Raw genomic sequence first — 18,196 nt, 5'->3', positions numbered from 1 at the left:
ATTATTGAGATTCTTGGGAGGACCAGAAATAACAAAACTATTCCACCCGACTTCAGGAAGAATGTAATAATTCCCATCTCAAAAAATATGTATCCGACAGGAGCGAATACCGAATCATTAATGAACAGTCCTAAATATTTATTTGTAGAGGAACGAAAAACCTGGTAGAAGCCGACATGATGGTAGATTGGGTTCTGTAAAATGAAGGAACAAGAGGAACAATATTGGTCCTAGCAGTTATCTTCAAAGATAGGTTATAGAAAGGTGAACCATCATTATAGTAACTACAGATTAAGAGAAAGCTTTTGAGAATGTTTAAGATCTATGACATTCTGATGGTAGCAGGGATACAGTACAGGGTGCGAAACGCTACTTACAACTTGTGTGGAAGCGCGACCGCGTTCGTACTGAAGGACACCACTCGTTGAGAAGGGCATGAGAGAAGGTTGCAGCTTACCCCCGACGTATATTTAATAAGCAACACTGGAAACTAAACACTCGTTCAGAATGGCACGAAAGAAGGTTGCAGCTTATCTCCGACGTATATTTAATAAGCAACACTGGAAACTAAACACTCGTTGAGAATGACATGAGAGAAGGTTGCAGCTTATCCCCGACGTATATTTAATAAGCAACACTGGAAACCAAAGGGCAGCTGGAAATGGGGTTCATGGAGTTCATGGAGAAGAAACCAAGACTCTGATGTTTGTCGATGACATTGTAAATCTGTGAGAGATAGTAAAGGACTTGGAAGAGCAGGTGAACGGATTGGATAGTGCATTGAAAAGAGGTCACAAGATGAACAACAACAACAACAAAACAAAGGAATCGAAATTCTCTGGAATTAATTCAGGGGATGCAGAGAGAATTAGATACGGAAATGTGTCACCAAAAATAGCAGAGGCGTTTTGCTTGAGGAATTCCCTTCTGAACGTTTCTTACTAGAGGTTAGCATTGTACGGAATGAAATGTGAACAACAAGCAATTCAAACGAGAACAAAATAGTTTTGAAAATGTGGTTCTATAGAAGGATACTTAAGGTTAGATCAGAAGATCAAATTACTAATGAGGAGGTACTAAATAGACTTTGGCAAATAAGAAACTTCTGACATAACCTGAATAAAAGAATAGATAGACAGACAGATAGGACACATCCTTCGTTCTCTAGAACCATCAGTAGTTTGGCAGTGAAGAGAACTAGAAGCTCAAGAACAGTAGAGGGAGAACAATATGTGAAACTGCCTCAAAACGATTTAGGTTGCGGTAGTTGTTCAGAAATGAAGAGGTCTGCACGGTATCGGCTAGCGTGAAACGGTGGATCAATCCAGTTTCCGATCATCAGACCATAACAACAATAAAACGATTTAACTGTTACACAAACAATACAACATAGTAGGCGTCTTTCACCTTGCAGTGTTTAAAATCAATGAGAGTTAAAGTTAGATCCTATTCTGAAACAAGATATTAAAGTTCTTTATTGTATTCACCTCAAATTGCTGGTATCTCTCGGCAGCTTCAATGTCTTCTGTCGAATTCGTAAGCGGCTCGCTTCCTTGTATATTCAATGTAATTCCAACACTGCCTGAAATGCAGATAGAACATTGCCTGGCTGTTTCACATAACATTTGAATGAACGTACAATAAAAATGATACGACTGTGATGTATTCTTCACAAGATGTATATTGACTAAAGAAATATTCCATTAGCGACAGTAACATCACTTGACAAACTATTGTGATCACATGATATACTATCCAAATTGTCCAAATTCTTATATGTTTTTATGATGTTTCTTTGCGTTTTTAGCGGTACATAGACCAGAAATAATATCACAACATAATGGTTAAGAAACTTATGCTTAGAACAATTAGGTTCCTTGTCCACCAAATGATACGTTTGCATAGTTATTGTAAAGTTCATGCAACCAACGTCTTTATTTATGCATGTGGGTGATATGACATGATAAATTCTTTTGTTATGTTTCAGTGTGTAGACCGTAAACCTTCATCAATGATTTCACTACAAGCCACTTGCTTCGCGTTGTTTCGTCTCGGTATTCATAATGTTACTGAACTGTACGATCCTGAATGTGTTCCTCTGCATGTATAAAGCTGATGCTAACTTGAAGGCTGATAAGTGCTCAGATCAAAAAGAGGACTGGATAAGGCTAGGGCAAATCTATGAGGGAGCAATGCAAAGGCCAAGATGGTGGCCTGTCTTGCCACAACGGCCTGAAGCATAAATCGATTTAACAGCTCAGTGAATAAAAAGTGATAACAAAATCATAAATTTCATAGTTTAAATTGTTTCAGAAGGTCTTACATCCATCTCAGACTAGGGAATCACGTACGTTGCATACATCATTGATCCAATCACAGACATAATAATGACCTTCCCATATGTGGTTTCACAGAGTAAGATGACGACGCAATGTGGCCCATGTCAAAGATAAATAAATTATTTTTCAATGAGCAGGAGTAAAAGAGTATTCAGGGCGTTCCCTAACACTTGGTTTCGTGATTTCCGTAGTCACTTGACTTCCTTTCTACATCTAAAACCATTTCGTTACAAGAGATGTTCATTTTTACTTACGGTATTTCATGCCTGGTTTTTCTCTTACATCAGTAAACGCTGTCTGCCTGCACATTTTTGGCTATTTCTTCCTTTGGCAATGTTGAATCTGGCCTACTCCCGTATGACGCTGCAGAACTACGCATCTTTTTAAAAAATTAAACACAACACAATATAGTATCCTACTGTTTGCTTCAGACTTCAGGTGAAATATTTATCGTGTGTTTTGTGTAGTGTTTCCAACAATAACACAAGACTTTCTTCAGCCTAAAACTGTTCTTTTCCATCAGTTCACAATTTTCGTTTGGTTACGTTACTATGTGTTTATTGCATGTGTAAGGAAAATTAAGATTGTTGTAGGAGTTGAAATGTAGATTTGAGGTCTGTTGGGAGGGAGGTGGGGGGTGGGGGTGGGAGGGGAGAGAAAAGAGACAGAGATGAGTGAACAGTAAGTACAAAATAGTGAGACGGAGAGTGAGTTAAAGGAAAAGGTGACGAGCTGTAGGTAAAATGAAAGGGACAGGGATGGGGAGGGGGGGGGGGGAGGAGATTGATGATAAGAGGTAGTGAGGTATAGGAAAAGGAATTCAACTCTTTTTTTCCCATGTGTTGTTTATACAGTGCCTTCAAAAAATGGCTCTGAGCACTATGGGACTCAACTGCTGAGGTCATTAGTCCCCTAGAACTTAGAACTAGTTAAACCTAACTAACCTAAGGACATCACACACATCCATGCCCGAGGCAGGATTCGAACCTGCGACCGTAGCGGTCTCGCGGTTCCAGACTGCACCGCCAGAACCGCGCGGCCACTTCGGCCTACAGTGCCTCGTTTCGAATATATATTTCATCATCGATTAATTTATTGTTGTTCGCTAATGCTTTATGTGTGTGAAAGTTTCCTTGGAAGGGGGGGGGGGGATGGAGATGTCTGTCTTTACTGAGTTTTATGATGATTATATCTTTTTCTATAGGATGTGTTGTATGGTATTCTTTTTTATGGTGGTCTGCAAATGTTGAATGGCTTGTACTGTATTTCCATGCACTAATGTGCTCTTACATCGTTTGTCAAATGTTTTGCCAATAACCAGCATGTAGATTCATTACACAGTCCCTGCAATTGAGGCGGTAGATCCTGGTTTATCTTTGTACTGCCTCGATTTGAGTTTAGTTTAGGGACTGGTTATCTAGTAAGCTGTTTGCGTTGTATGCAATGTTTATCGCCTAATTTTTGAATATATTACCTACTATGTGTATTTATTTTTTTGTGGTAATTTGTTGTATGCAATTTTCTCAAGATTGTGCTGCTTGTATGTGTTTATGTGATTTGTTTGTTTATCATTTGTGTCTTTACTTTAATGCTAATGTTACTTACTATTTCTTTTTCTTTTTATCTATTTTTTAATCATATCTGTTCAACAGAGGCTAGCGCTGTTTGATGGTCAGAAATGTCTAGCGAAATCCTATTGAGTCTGCTTAAACATATGCCCTATGCAACTGTTTTGTATTTCTGTAAGTGGTTTCAGGTTTCATTTTTCATTTATTATTGTGTCTCCTGTTGTGGGTTTTCTTTACATGTCAAGGGTGTGGTTCTGATTGTCTTTTCTATGGTTGTGTCTAGAAAGTAGATTGTATTTTAGTTTTCTTCTTATGTTGCCAACTTTATGTTCTTGTGTATTGCATTTGCGTAATTTTTGTATTTTTTTTTTTTTTGAAATTTAACTACCATGGATATTATGTAATTTATGTGCCTGTACCAGTAGATGAGGTAGCTTCTATCTGTGATCAGTTTTCCTCTGTGATTTCACTTCAAATATTACTTTCTCTATCTGATTAATGAGTACATTGTTTAGTGTTCGTGAAAAAGGTGAACACATGGTTAAACCTTGCTTCCTGTATGTAGTATTCCTAACTGAATACAAAATAATTTTGTAACAATAGTGTGGTTATAACAATTTTATTCTGTTCATGGTATAACTTTTTGTGGGCTTCCACATTGTCTTCAATTAGTATAGTGGTTCCACTAATAGGGAGCAATGTTCCTCTGTATGGGACTTTTATATCACATCTTCTGTTAGCTGACTTGTATATCCTATTGCCTCATCATTTCCTGTTTTGTATCAATGGGTGAACTGTGATTGCATCTGTTGTCCTTGTAGGTATGTGGTAGGTGCTTCAAAATTTACTATTTGACAGACAGGAATATTTTCCTAATGGAATTTCCACCGGCATCTCATGTTGTTTGGCTGAGAATTTTTTTTATACAAGTCTCTCTTTATCCTTGTCTAAAATGGATTGTCTATGTTCTCCAGTTTGTTATTAAATTATACTTGAAATATGTTTGTTGTGATTGATTTTAACTTTTTATGTTTGTTTTGGTGAAAAACTCCTGTGTTTTTCCTACATAGTCTTCAGTTTCTATGAGCACAACAATTCTGTTTTTATCAGATTTTGCTATAACAACATTTTTTGCTTGCAGTTCCCTTCTTAGACTTTTTTAGTATTGTGTGTATTGTATTCTTTTTTAATCTGTGTTGCTATGTTTTTAATTTCTTCTTTTATTAATTCTCATGTTAGTTCTGTGATTACATTATTGTAATTTTTTCTGCCATGGTGAGAGTATATTCAGGTTCTATAATGAGAGATTCTTTTTTCATCATTTAGTGATGAGTACACATTGTGTTTTAAACTCTTTTCTGGGAGCTGCTGTCCATTTCAGTTTTATGTCTGTCAAATTGTCATCCCTTGGACAGAAATAGTGAATGTGTACGTGTTTGTTATCATGTGGTTTTGTATCGTGAAATTTGAGATTTATAGTTGTCTTTTATGCGTTGTTCGCATTTTGTCTATAGCTCTGCATGTGCAGCAGGCGAATTTTCCCATGATGGTAGCATATATAGTAGGCATTTTAGTATTTCTGCTACCCGAAGATGAATTTTATAAAACTTTTTCTTTACATTTACTCATTGAAATGATTTAATTTTGTGTTTTCGCTGCTTTAGAACTATTTTTGGTCTAATCGTTTATGTCGTTGGCACAAGTCCAATACATTTACAATGGCTATAAAAGCGGATGGTTTCAACAGTTTTATACAGATTATGAAGAGTATTCTTGAAATGCTGGCCAGCTGAGAATGTTTGACAAGCCACAGTACACCAGATGTAATTTCGCATGTTATGGCTTACGTTGGATACTTGAAGTTTTCAGTTAGCTTGGAATAGCAGTTTTGCCTATTCTAGTCTGCTTATTATATCATCATTGCTTCATCCATTATGTCCTATTTTGCTTTGAAAGAAGCAAACTTTATCATCTTCCATATTATATGGCCACCAGTTTCGATATTACATTTATTGCTAATCCCATTTCTGTTTTTGCTCATTGCTTTCGTCTTTCTTTTGTTTATCTGCAGTGCGCTTTCTTTGCTCATTAGAATTTTCAATCCATCAAACAGGTCTTATTCTTTCTTTTATTTATGTCTTTCACTGAAGACAACAATACCATCTGCAGATCTTATACCTGAAAGCATTGTCACATGATTTTCATTCAACACCTGATTTTTTTTTAAATTTCCGATACATGCATTGAACAAGGTTTTCTGTATGATACATCTGTCCTTCTGACGATCATTACATTTTATATTTCATCACGTTTCTACTACAGCCACTTCGCTTTTGCTTCCCTGCCCTTCCTGTTGACTTCATTTATAAGTGAATTCTATTTCTGTATTCCTGTGCGAAACAATTTTGTACTTTCTTGTTTTGTTGATAATTGAAGTATTTGTTCTGTGGCCGTAGGCACGTTGCAAACTACGTTACTTTACCTATATTTGTTCTTGCAAATATTGTGGTTGCTCTATATAGACACATTCATTCCTCTTAAACTAAACTGCCTATTGTGGTAGCCATTATCGCAGAACCTATTGCCTCAGGGAACTTCAAATGCATCTCATCATTCCTCACTATTTCAGTATCACACATCTTTGCGGTTTGATTATTCCGAACGAGTTTCCGCAACTTCAGCTTAGTGTTCACCATTAAAAAATTGTGAGCAGTGACTATTTCTTCTGCTGGATATGCTTCACAATGGAATATGTGATCTCGTAATTTTTGTCTGGCAATCATGCAACCCAACTGTTAACTTTCCGTGTGTACAGGTCCTTTCCTCTTGAGAGTGTTGTAACCTGTATTTACTGTTACCTGGAACTGAAGTGGCCTTTCTTCTCCCTCAAGGCGGTATTCATCCGTACCGTTGTCTATCGTTACATCCTCTATTACAGTGTTTCAATCCAAAATGATTATGAGATTTTTATCGAATTTTACGTAGAGCATTATTCTTTCAGTATGCTCATACACGTCGTCGCTGCACTGTTCACAGTAACTCACTCTCTGCCGATCTTCATGTTCATAATGAACCGTAAACACCGCCACACACTTTGCTCCTGCATCTGATATTACCCAATTTCCAGGTAACAAAAGATCCTTAACCTCTTACCAGTTCACTTAACTGGTTTCCGCTTCTTCTAGGTTGACTTAGAATTTCCGTGTTCAGGTTTCTAGCTTCCTTGTCAGATTTAGTATTCTAACATTACTCGTTCCAAATCGTAGAATGTTACCCTTTCGTTGGTTATTCAACCTTTTAACCACGATCACACCACCTTTTACAGTCCCTTTCTGGAGATGCATAGTCATTAATCCAGACTCTTGTGTCAATGGAAGCTTCATCGTGACGCTTGAATCACATGTCACATTTCGTGAGGATTAAGCATTGCCAGTCCCTGCTGTAGTGGCTTCCATTGCCTTCTCGAGAATCATCCTGATTCTTCCACCTCTAAGGACAGCTTCCCACACGAAGTGTAAGCAGGTGATATAAAATCCTGTCCGCTCCTTTGCCATTTATTAGGCTGTTGTCATAATGAGTGTGACTTATAACGAAAGAAACTGGGCGCCACTGCAAATGATTCTTATTAGTAATTTAAGCAGTGTACGGCATGTAAACCAGGAATTAAGACGCTTTGAGTTCAGATCGTAGACGCTAACCCTAGACCTCAGTGCTGATACTATGACCAGTTTACACCAAAATCTTCATCCTTATATACTGTGTAGCTTACTGAAATAGTCTCGATCCTCTTTTGTTGGAAAACTGAACCTAATACCCAAAAATATTTACTGAAAAAACCTGATATTACTCTGTGATCTACCATATATTACAACAGTGTCTCGTATGAATTTTTTTCTTCGTTTCGTTTTGAACGTCTGACGACCATGTTAATTAGTGTCAGCTTCCAGAATGAGATTTTCACTCTGCAGCGGAGTGTGCGCTGATATGAAACTTTCTGGCAGATTAAAACTGTGTGCCCGACCGAGACTCGAACTCAGGACCTTTGCCTTTCGCGGGCAAGTGCTCTACCAACTGAGCTACCGAAGCACGAGTCACGCCCGGTACTCACAGCCTTACTTCTGCCAGTACCTCGTCTCCTACCTTCCAAACTTTACAGAAGCTCTCCTGCGAACCTTGCAGAACTAGCACTCCTGAAAGAAAGGATATTGCGGAGACATGGCTTAGCCACAGCCTGGGGGATGTTTCCAGAATGAGATTTTCACTCTGCAGCGGAGTGTGCGCTGATATGAAACTTCCTGGCGGATTAAATCTGTGTGCCCGACCGAGAGCTTCTGTAAAGTTTGGAAGGTAGGAGACGAGGTACTGGCAGAAGTAAGGCTGTGAGTACCGGGCGTGACTCGTGCTTCGGTAGCTCAGTTGGTAGAGCACTTGCCCGCGAAAGGCAAAGGTCCCGAGTTCGAGTCTCGGTCGGGCACACAGTTTTAATCTGCCAGGAAGTTATATCAGCGCACACTCCGCTGCAGAGAGAAAATCTCATTCTGGAAACATCCCCCAGGCTGTGGCTAAGCCATGTCTCCGCAATATCCTTTCTTTCAAGAGTGCTAGTTCTGCAAGGTTCGCAGGAGAGCTTCTGTAAAGTTTGGAAGGTAGGAGACGAGGTACTGACAGAAGTAAGGCTGTGAGTACCGGGCGTGAGTCGTGCTTCGGTAGCTCAGTTGGTAGAGCACTTGCCCGCGAAAGGCAAAGGTCCCGAGTTCGAGTCTCGGTCGGGCACACAGTTTTAATCTGCCAGGAAGTTTCATATCAGCGCACACTCCGCTGCAGAGTGAAAATCTGATTCTGGAAACATCCCCCAGGCTGTGGCTAAGCCATGACTCCACAATATCCTTTCTTTCAGAAGTGCTAGTTCTGCAAGTTTCGCAGGAGAGCTTCTGTAATGTTTGGAAGGTAGGAGACGAGGTACTGGCAGAAGTAAGGCTGTGAGTACCGGGCGTGAGTCGTGCTTCGGTAGCTCAGTTGGTAGAGCACTTGCCCGCGAAAGGCAAAGGTCCCGAGTTCGAGTCTCGATCGGGCACACAGGTTTAATCTGCCAGGAAGTTTCATATCAGCGCACACTCCGCTGCAGAGTGAAAATCTCATTCTGGAAACATCCCCCAGGCTGTGGCTAAGCCATGTGTCCGCAATATCCTTTCTTTCAGGTGTGCTAGTTCTGCAAGGTTCGCAGGAGAGCTTCTGTAAAGTTTGGAAGGTAGGAGACGAGGTACTGGCAGAAGTAAGGCTGTGAGTACCGGGCGTGAGTCGTGCTTCGGTAGCTCAGTTGGTAGAGCACTTGCCCGCGAAAGGCAAAGGTCCCGAGTTCGAGTCTCGGTCGGGCACACAGTTTTAATCAGCCTGGAAGTTTCAGTGTCAGCTTCATTTATTTAGTCTTTCTCCTTGCTCATTGTTCTTTCATTCTCATACATTGCAACCGTCTTCGCTCTCCTGTTCTTGAAGATCGTGTTCTGGGTATAGCTGTGTCCTGTAAAGCTGTGAAAACCTGAATTTCTCATTTAAAAACCATCCTGTTGTGTATTTCTGACTGCTGTATCCCCATTTCTTTCAGATGACTATGCACCTCTCGGCTCGAAAGCCTTTTCATTCTCTTGTTCACAAGAAATAGTATTATTTTGTGTATTAACCTCCCACAGCCCATTCTTAGGATGTGTCTGAAGAATATGCTCCTTGTTTCCTGACGACATCCGAGATCCTCTCTAGTTGGTATACTATTCTCGGTTCACTCGTCGTCAGAACTGACTGTCTTTTGATCTTCGAGGTGTAAATATCCTCTTGATTATCTTCCGTTCCATTAGTTCTAGATTCGTAAGTACTTCTGTTCTTATTAGTTTAAAAGTTTCTACTGCCCATAAGGCTTCAGGGCCGATCACCAAGTCTTAGTTTTCTACTGATCGAAATATTCTTCTTAATGTAGATGTTCCTAGTTAATTGTATACTAAGTTAATTTAGTTTGTTCGTGCCCTAATCGATTCCTTTCTATCAGCCCAAATTCTATTCATCCTACTAGGTATTTAAATCTCTCCAACTTCTAAACATTCCCTCCTCCTATAGTCATCCACCTAAGAGATGCCTTGGAGTTTACCATTTATCGCATCTTCTCGATAGTGATCTGTAGGCCCGTTTTGCCCGCTTGTATCTGTAGTTGCCTAGTTTGATTAACCTTCTCTAATAATTCTGAAAATATCACAATATCGTCTGTGAATGCTGGACAATTTACCCTTATTACTTTTCGGTTGGACCCCAATCGTATTCCACCGATTCTTCTCATTTTTAGTCGCTTTACCTGATCACCTCATCTAGTCGACAGTTAAAGAGGAACTTGAAGAGTCCATCTTCCATTCTGACTCCGGTTTTATCCTTGGAAACCTACGGAAACTTTCCTCTGAACCTGAACTTGGGTGTTGTGTTGCTTAAGATCTGTTTCGTCAGTTCACTGCATATGCTACCAAAACTCATGTCTTACCATGACTTATTTATTGTATTCTGAAAAATTTTACTTATTAGGGGCGACCAAATAGTTTCCGTTTGAGGGCGTTGCTGCAGTGCATATGCAAGCTAGCCCGACTCTGTTGCACGTATCAGCGTGCCCCACATAAACAGCGATAAAGCTTAGGGACAGGTTCTTCACACAGAAATGTATAAAACATGTCAAGTACAAATGGTCTCTAAAATGCATACCCTAAAAGGGTATGGAGTCTTTTTCATCTTCGATACTATGATATTGTCCTTATTTACTGGATGGTCTTTACTATCCATATTTTGTGAGGAAGAAATGTTAACCAAAACAAGAAGTCTTCTAAACATGGAGTCTAAAACGCACAGTTTAAGAGCTATGAGCAATTGTTTATCACCAGTGTGAAATACATCTCTTCTACTACACAAGTGCTCGTATCTCTTAAGGTATGCATTTTACAGTCCATGTTTACCAGACGCTTATTACCTCATTTTGGTCCATACTACCTCCTCCCAAAATATGAAAAGCAATGAGCTTACAATAGAAGAGATGTGTTAAATAGCATCGAATACGAACAAGTGCTCATATCTCTTAAGGTGTTCGCTTTAGATGTCTTTTTTGTTTTGGTGTAATGAATCCATAAAAGTGAACTACGGCGTCGTATTTACCATATTCGTCAAAACAGGACCAACGTACTATTACAAAATTGTTAAGACTTTCGTGGCCACTTGTTGACAAACTGCCTATTGGCTTCTGTCTCGGGTTCTTCGGCCGACGTTCATCTAATGATTTTTCTGACGTTTCGCCAGCGCGAGTGGCTGGCATTGTCAAAGCTTCACCCTCCATTGCCGGCAATGCTTTGACAGTGCCAGCCACTCGCGCTGGCGAAACGTCAGAAAAATCATTAGATGAACGTCGGCCGAAGAACCCGAGACAGAAGCCAATAGGCAGTTTGTCAACGTACTATTATTCCTTTCTTGGCTGCTCAACGAGAAACACCAGACAATGAAAAATTCTCCAGTGCATATACAGCCCAACTGGGGCAGCATCTCTGTCGAAAGTCACTATTGTGGAATGGTGCGCCAAGTTCGGTGCTGGTCGTGATTCGAAACAAGACGCCGATCGATCTAGCAGGCCAGCCTCATCCATTACAGCCCAAGTGCTAGAAACTGGTCCTTGTCTCTCCCACTGCGATTATCGCACCTCTGGTCCCTCAGAAGAAACCTTGATGGGTGGACAAGTACTGTCAGCAATACGACTTCTTCACGCAGCAGGACACGGTGTTTTATCAAATGGGTATCTTCATCCCAGTGCGTCGTTGGCATGATTGCCTCAATGCTAACGGAGGTTCTGGCCATTTCGTAAAAGGATTCTGGATTGCATGGCCTTCGAAACTTTTGATCGCCTCTTAAACTGAACTACCTTTCCCTATCAGACAACACAGAGCTAATAAACTATATCTGAGAATTTGTTCATTTAATTACCTGTTACTCCCAAGGGCGTAGCGCGTAAATTCTGTTCATGTGTGACACTTAACAAGTGGTGTAAGAAGCAACAAACTTTCACACTATTGAAGAGAAATCTAAACCAGCATCAGTGAGGAATCAGATGAGACTCCTAGCTGCATAAACCTATTGAGTAATGGCTATCAGAGTTATCTTAGGTAGGCACACGTTTGTACAGCTTAATGTAAAATTATTAAACCTGAATTCACTCAGAGTAAACGGAATGCTTCTACTGCTGGTCTTCTTGGCGGCATCTAGAATCTGCTAGGTTACGTTGATACAGAGGCTTATCTAAAACTGTCTCTGAAATTATTTCTTATGTTCGCATGGTGCATGGGTTCATCGTTGTGCAATGATGAATAGTTCGATGGATTGTCAATGAGAGTCATTCAATAAAATAGTGCTTTATATAGGACTGAAAAACGGAAAATAATTCTTTATTGGTTTATTTTGCTGGCGTTTACGTTTCTTCTTAAAAAACGTTAACATTTATTGATTGTTTTGTTGAGACTGGAATACACTGTACTTCCTTTATTTATATTGATTACTATCTTCCTTATTGAATTTGACTATGGTTATTTTTTAGTTATTTCTTGATTTTTTTCTGTTTGCGAAGGGGATTTGTGTATTTCTATTTTAGTTTCAATAATTCGTCCCCATGGTAATCGTTTCTTTGATTCTTTTGGATTATCTTTATGTAAAATATTCATTTATGACTTTTTTTATCTCTCTAGCTTTATTAAACAATTGTTGATGGTTGGTTCATTCTTTCATGTTTCTGGCCAGTTTTCTAATGATTTGTGTTTATTCGGTGATCTAAATATAATTAGATACTATTTTGCTATTGATTATTTCTCTTTCAGTAAAATGTTATTGAGTTTTTTAATGTGTTCTTTAACAAACACTGTTAGAGGTCCAGTTTATTTAAATTTATATAATTCTAATTTCTTCATTTTTATGTTTTTGATTTTAATGATTATCTTATGTTCTTCTTTTGGTGTTCAGTAAATTAGAACAGTAACGTGCGATGCAGTATTTGACCTACGTCCAGAAACCAGCGATCCACACGACTTACGACCATCACCACTAAAAAGTACATGAGTTCCATTAAATTAAATTGGACACGACGTACCTTCATCAACTGTAGATCTATATTTTGAAGCTATTAATATATAAAAAACACTGACAATATAATCCGTGTTAATAACTCGTTAACTTCCTGACTGAAGATATCACCAAAAGCGGCTCAACAATGTGTCTATAAGTTTTAATCTCTTTCTTAATACGTCCGCTTTCCTCCAAGACCGATCGTCATCCTCCCAAAATTTATCTTTGTCGTTTTTTTTCTCTCCAGTCACGTGCATATTTAACATCGGGCTCTCATGCTCTCGCTGATTGCAGTTCAAAAGACCTGAATATTTTCATTGAAACATGAACACTAGATAAAAAGTGCTTACAAATGTTAACCCATGTCGTCTAGGGCAAGAAGTTTCGAAAAAAAAAAGTAAAATAGTGCACTTCATTGCTTGAGAAAGCGTATTTGAAGTCTTTTATTCAGATTCAGAACAATTGAAAGAGAGTGCGAGGCGGTGAGCTGTGCGCCACGCGCCGCCTCACCGTTCTGCGCGGCCCTGTACTGCTGGTCGTACAGCCGGTAGACGCGCCCGTGCGCCCGGAGCAGCGTGTGCGCCGCCAGGTAATCGCCGATGCCAGGCGCGGGCTGCGAGGGCGCCCAGCCTTCGTTCGCGTAGCCCCGCACGAACGCCTCCGGCTCGTTGAAGGTGATCCACCACTTCACCTGTGGGCCCTCGTCAGGTCAAACGGGCGCCGAAGACATGAAGAGACGCCAAAGTTCAAAGGCTATCTGCTAGTACTAACCCTGTCGCCGAAATTGTCAAACAGTACCCTGGCGTACTCCACGAAGTAGTCTGCCATCAGGCCGTTGGTCCAGCCGCCAATGTACTGCAGTGCTTGTGGCAGATCCCAGTGGTACATTGTCACCTGCACCAGATGCATAGTTGTTAGTGAAAGAGTAATGCGTATAAGCGTAGTGAATAAATAACTCTCCTGCTGAGATGACAAGTGGAAATTTATCTCATTATCATTATTATTTCCTGTCTGTTGAGGATTTATGTACGTGTCACGCAGCCAGTACCATATCACATGTGTTTTACATACCAAAACCGAATAGAATAAATATATGTTGCTGTTTTCTTACTATTCAATGCAATCTCTGGGATGGTGCAGCTTTCCCTGCCAGTCTATCGTGAGCATGCCCCTTCCTCTCTGCATATCCTCTGCTACCTACGTCAACTTGAACCCGCTTCCTGTATTCTGACGTTGGACTCACTCAACATTTTCCATCCTCCCACACTTTCCTCAAAAAAAAAAAAATGGTTCAAATGGCTCTGAGCACTATGGGACTTAACATCTTAGGTCATCAGTCCCCTAGAACTTAGAACTACTTAAACCTAACTAACCTAAGGACATCACACACATCCATGCCCGAGGCAGGATTCGAACCTGCGACCGTAGCAGTCCCGCGGTTCCGGACTGCAGCGCCTAGAACCGCAAGACCACTGCGGCCGGCACAGTTTCCTCCATTCTTCTGATCATTCCTGGGTGGCACAGCCATTCGATCCCTTCTTTAAGTCAAGTTGTGACATCAATTCTTTTTCTCATAAATTCTATTCAGTACCTCCTCATTTGCTATAGGTATGCAGGAGACAGCACGATTAGCAAATACGTTCCAAAATACCGCGCATAAAAGCGGGAGTTCCGGTACTCATACGTCCGATCCCATTGGTGGTAAAAAGGTAGGGTCAAGTGGTTTTGATAGCCCTTTGTCTAGCGATCACTTGCATGCCCAACATAAGGATCGTCGTAGTGTCACTATCGTACACTACAGTGTCAAAATAAGAACATCACACACTCCCTCCTTCTTAGGCAAATGGAGAAAATCGGCTGGTTCTTTTTGTATTTGATGTTGTCTACGATGGGTTTGATAGGACTTATGGAGGAACCACTAGTTCAACGACGGCTCCACAGAAAACCCACAGATAAAAGATTTTTTCTATATTTTCACTGACATCAGCGGACCAAAACCCAGCCGAGGATCCCAGGATAGCTATCTTATATATTCCTGACATCCAGTCTCGAACAACATTTAAATTTTCTTGAAATCTCTATCACTTATTTTAATTAAACTGAAGGGTATACTTGTGAACGAATGAATGAGTGAATTAATAAATGAATGAAGCATTTGCTTAAGTTCATGGGTGGTTCCTCAGAACGCCCCCAAAAATTTTTATCACCGTCAGCAACCACTATACTCTTCCCAGATACAGTGGTTCAAAGGTACCCCATTCGAACACGTAAAATATGCATGTAAAAATTAAAAATCAACGTTGATGTGAGTGACACGCGACGATGTAGCAGGGAAAACAAGGGAACCAATAGAAAAATGCTCCTATCAGAGCACAAAAAGGGCGAATATGCTTCTCTTTAATAAAAGACCTTGAGAAGTGGAGGACCAACTGCCTCATTCTACTTCCCTCAGCACCTTTAAAAATTTCCACAAAGACATTGGCATGGGCAACCACACGCTCCTTTTTTTTATTCTGAAAGAGAGGGAGGCGGTCGCTACGGGAAAGAGATGGAGAAAAAATAATACTGGACCAGTAGATAGTGGATGTGTTAATGAATTGAAGGACATAGTGGAAATGGAACATAGGGAGAGAAGCGTGTTAGGGAAAGAGCGAAGGAGACAATGCTACTGGGAGAAGAATAAAGAGACGGAGAAAGTGAGCGCTAGTGACAATAAGAGTCTGTGATAATGACAACGTGGAAGAGAGAGATAGTTACAGTGAGAAGGGGCAGCAGCAGTGGAAATGAATGAATGAGTAGCAGTAAGAGAGAAGAATAGGGAGACAGTGAAAGTGAGAGGCTTCAGTGGTAGGACAGAACGAAGGCGACTGTGCCTGTGATACTGGAGACAGTGACAGTTCGAGAGCCACAAAGAGATAATAACAATGAGTTGCGCTGACCAAAAGGGCAATTCGGAATGGTTAGGCATGGGAGGATGTGTTCGTGGTCTAGGGGTGGCGTCTTTGATTAATAATCTAAAGTCCTTGGTCCCGGGTTCGAAACCCGACGCCGCTTATATTTCGATTAATAAGCAGCATTGGTGACCAAAGACTTCCTGCATAAGAACTCACCCTCAATCTACCAATGGCTTTCTCAAAGAGGGTGGAGGAGCGGACAGAGGTTCAGGACACTCTCTTGTCCTAGGGGTGGGAAACTACCCCTAAGAGGCGTAAGAATCAGCAATGACCAGCCGCATGATGATGCAGAAGGCAATAGAAACCACTGCATTAATGAAACATAACATATATCCAGAGGAATGAGCCCTGTAATTGAAAAAGTGTCATGATGACCTCTCCATTGGCAAAAGTTTCCCGAATAGCCCCCACTCGGATTTCCAGGAGGGTACTGCCAAGGGGAAGATGACAATGAGAAAAATATTGACTTATCAACGGAAGGATAACGTCCTACAAGTCGGGGCGTGGAATGTCAGATGCTTGAATGGGATAGGGAAACTAGAAAACCTGAAAAGGGAAATGAACGGATGAATCTAGATATAGTAGTCGTCAGTGAGGTGAAATGGAAAAAAGACAAGGGTTTCTGGACAGATGAGTATAGCGCAATATCAATAGCAGCAGGAAATGGTATAACGGAAGTAGGAATTGTTGTGAATAGAAATGTAGGGCAAAGAGTGTGTTATAGTGAACACTTCAGTAATAAAGCAGCACTCCGTCTTCAGGCCACTAGTGGCCCATCGGGACCATCCAACCGCCGTGGCATCGTCAGCTGAGGATGCGGATAGGTGGGGAGTGTGGTCAGCACACCGCTCTCCCGGTCGTTATTCTGGTTTTCTTTGACCGAAGCCGCTACTGTTTGTCGAGTAGCTCCTCAACTGGCATCACGAGAGCTGAGTGCACACCGAAAAATGGCAACAGCACGTGGCTGCCCAGATGGTCACCCATCCAGTTGTCGGCCTCGCCCGATAGCAATTAACTTCGGTGATCTGACGGGAACCGCTAGTTCAGTTATAGGATTGTCCTTATGAGAATCGACAGCAAACCAAGACCGGCAACTATAGTTCAGGCATACATGCCGACGTCGCAAACTAAAATGAAGAGATAGAGAAAGTATATGAGGATATCAAAAGGGTATACAGTACATAAAAGGAGATGAAAATCTAATAGTCGTTATGGACAAGAATGCAGCTGTAGGGGAAGGAGAAGAAGAAAAGGTTGTAGAAGAATATGGACTTGGGACAAATAATGAGAGAGGAGAAAAACTAATTGAGTTCTGTAATAAATGTCAGATATTAATTGCGAATACTCTGTTGAAGAATCACCAAAGGAGGAGATATACTTGGAAAAGACTGGGTGATACAGAAAGATTTGAGTTAGATTACATCATGCTCAGGCAGAGATCCCGAAATCAGATACTGGATTGTAAGGCGTATCAAGGAGCAGATACACACTCAGATAACATTGTAGTAGTCATGAAGCGTATGCTGAGTTCAAGGAATTAGTCACGAAGAGTCTATACGCAAGGAAGTGGAATACAGAAGTACTATGAGTGACGAGACACGCTTGAAGCTCTCCAAGGCTACAGATGCAGCAATAAGGAACAGCTCGGCAGGGAGTACAGTTGAAGAGGAATGGCCATCTATAAAAAGGGCAATCACAGAAATTAGAAACAAAAACATAGGTACAAAGAAGATAACTACGAAGAAACCATGTGACAGAAGAAATACTTCAGCTGATCGGTTAAAGAAGGAAGTACAAAAATGTGTAGGGAAGTTCAGGAAAACAGAAGCACAAGTAACCGAGGAATGTAATAAATAGGAAGTGCAGAATGCTAAGATGAGACTCCTGGAAGAAAAATGTGAAGAAATCGGAAAAGAGTACACTGAAGGTATCAATGAGGGGGACGATTTGCCTGATGTGATAGAAGATGAAATACGAGTTGATTTAGAGAAGATAGGGGATCCAGTTTTAGAATAAGAATACAAGAGAACTTTGGAGGACTCAAGTTCAAATAAGGCAGAAGGGATAGATAACATTCCATTAGAACTTCTAAAATCGTTGGGGAAAGTGACAGCAGAACTATTATTCACGTTGGTGTGTAGGGTGTATGAGCCTGGCAACATACCATCTGACTTTGGGAAAAATATCATCCACACAATTCCCAAGACTGCAAGAG

At 40.6% G+C, this 18,196-nt stretch overlaps 1 protein-coding gene across 1 annotated transcript in view; it reads right to left on the bottom strand.

Moving 5' to 3' along the window:
- LOC126198858 (myrosinase 1-like) overlaps nt 1-18,196 on the bottom strand; it is an 89,474-nt gene that overhangs the window by 43,771 nt on the left and 27,507 nt on the right. Inside the window, exons 4-6 of the mRNA XM_049935447.1 lie at nt 13,799-13,921; nt 13,538-13,718; nt 1,488-1,582 (exon numbers count right to left, since the gene is read on the bottom strand). Coding sequence (XP_049791404.1) covers nt 1,488-1,582; nt 13,538-13,718; nt 13,799-13,921 — 399 coding nt within the window. The remainder of the gene's footprint in view (nt 1-1,487; nt 1,583-13,537; nt 13,719-13,798; nt 13,922-18,196) is intronic.

The sequence above is a fragment of the Schistocerca nitens genome, chromosome 8, assembly GCF_023898315.1.
Source record: "Schistocerca nitens isolate TAMUIC-IGC-003100 chromosome 8, iqSchNite1.1, whole genome shotgun sequence".
Lineage (NCBI taxonomy): Eukaryota > Metazoa > Arthropoda > Insecta > Orthoptera > Acrididae > Schistocerca > Schistocerca nitens.
Note: the sequence above shows the minus strand (reverse complement) of the source record. Positions and strands in the feature narration are given on the sequence as shown.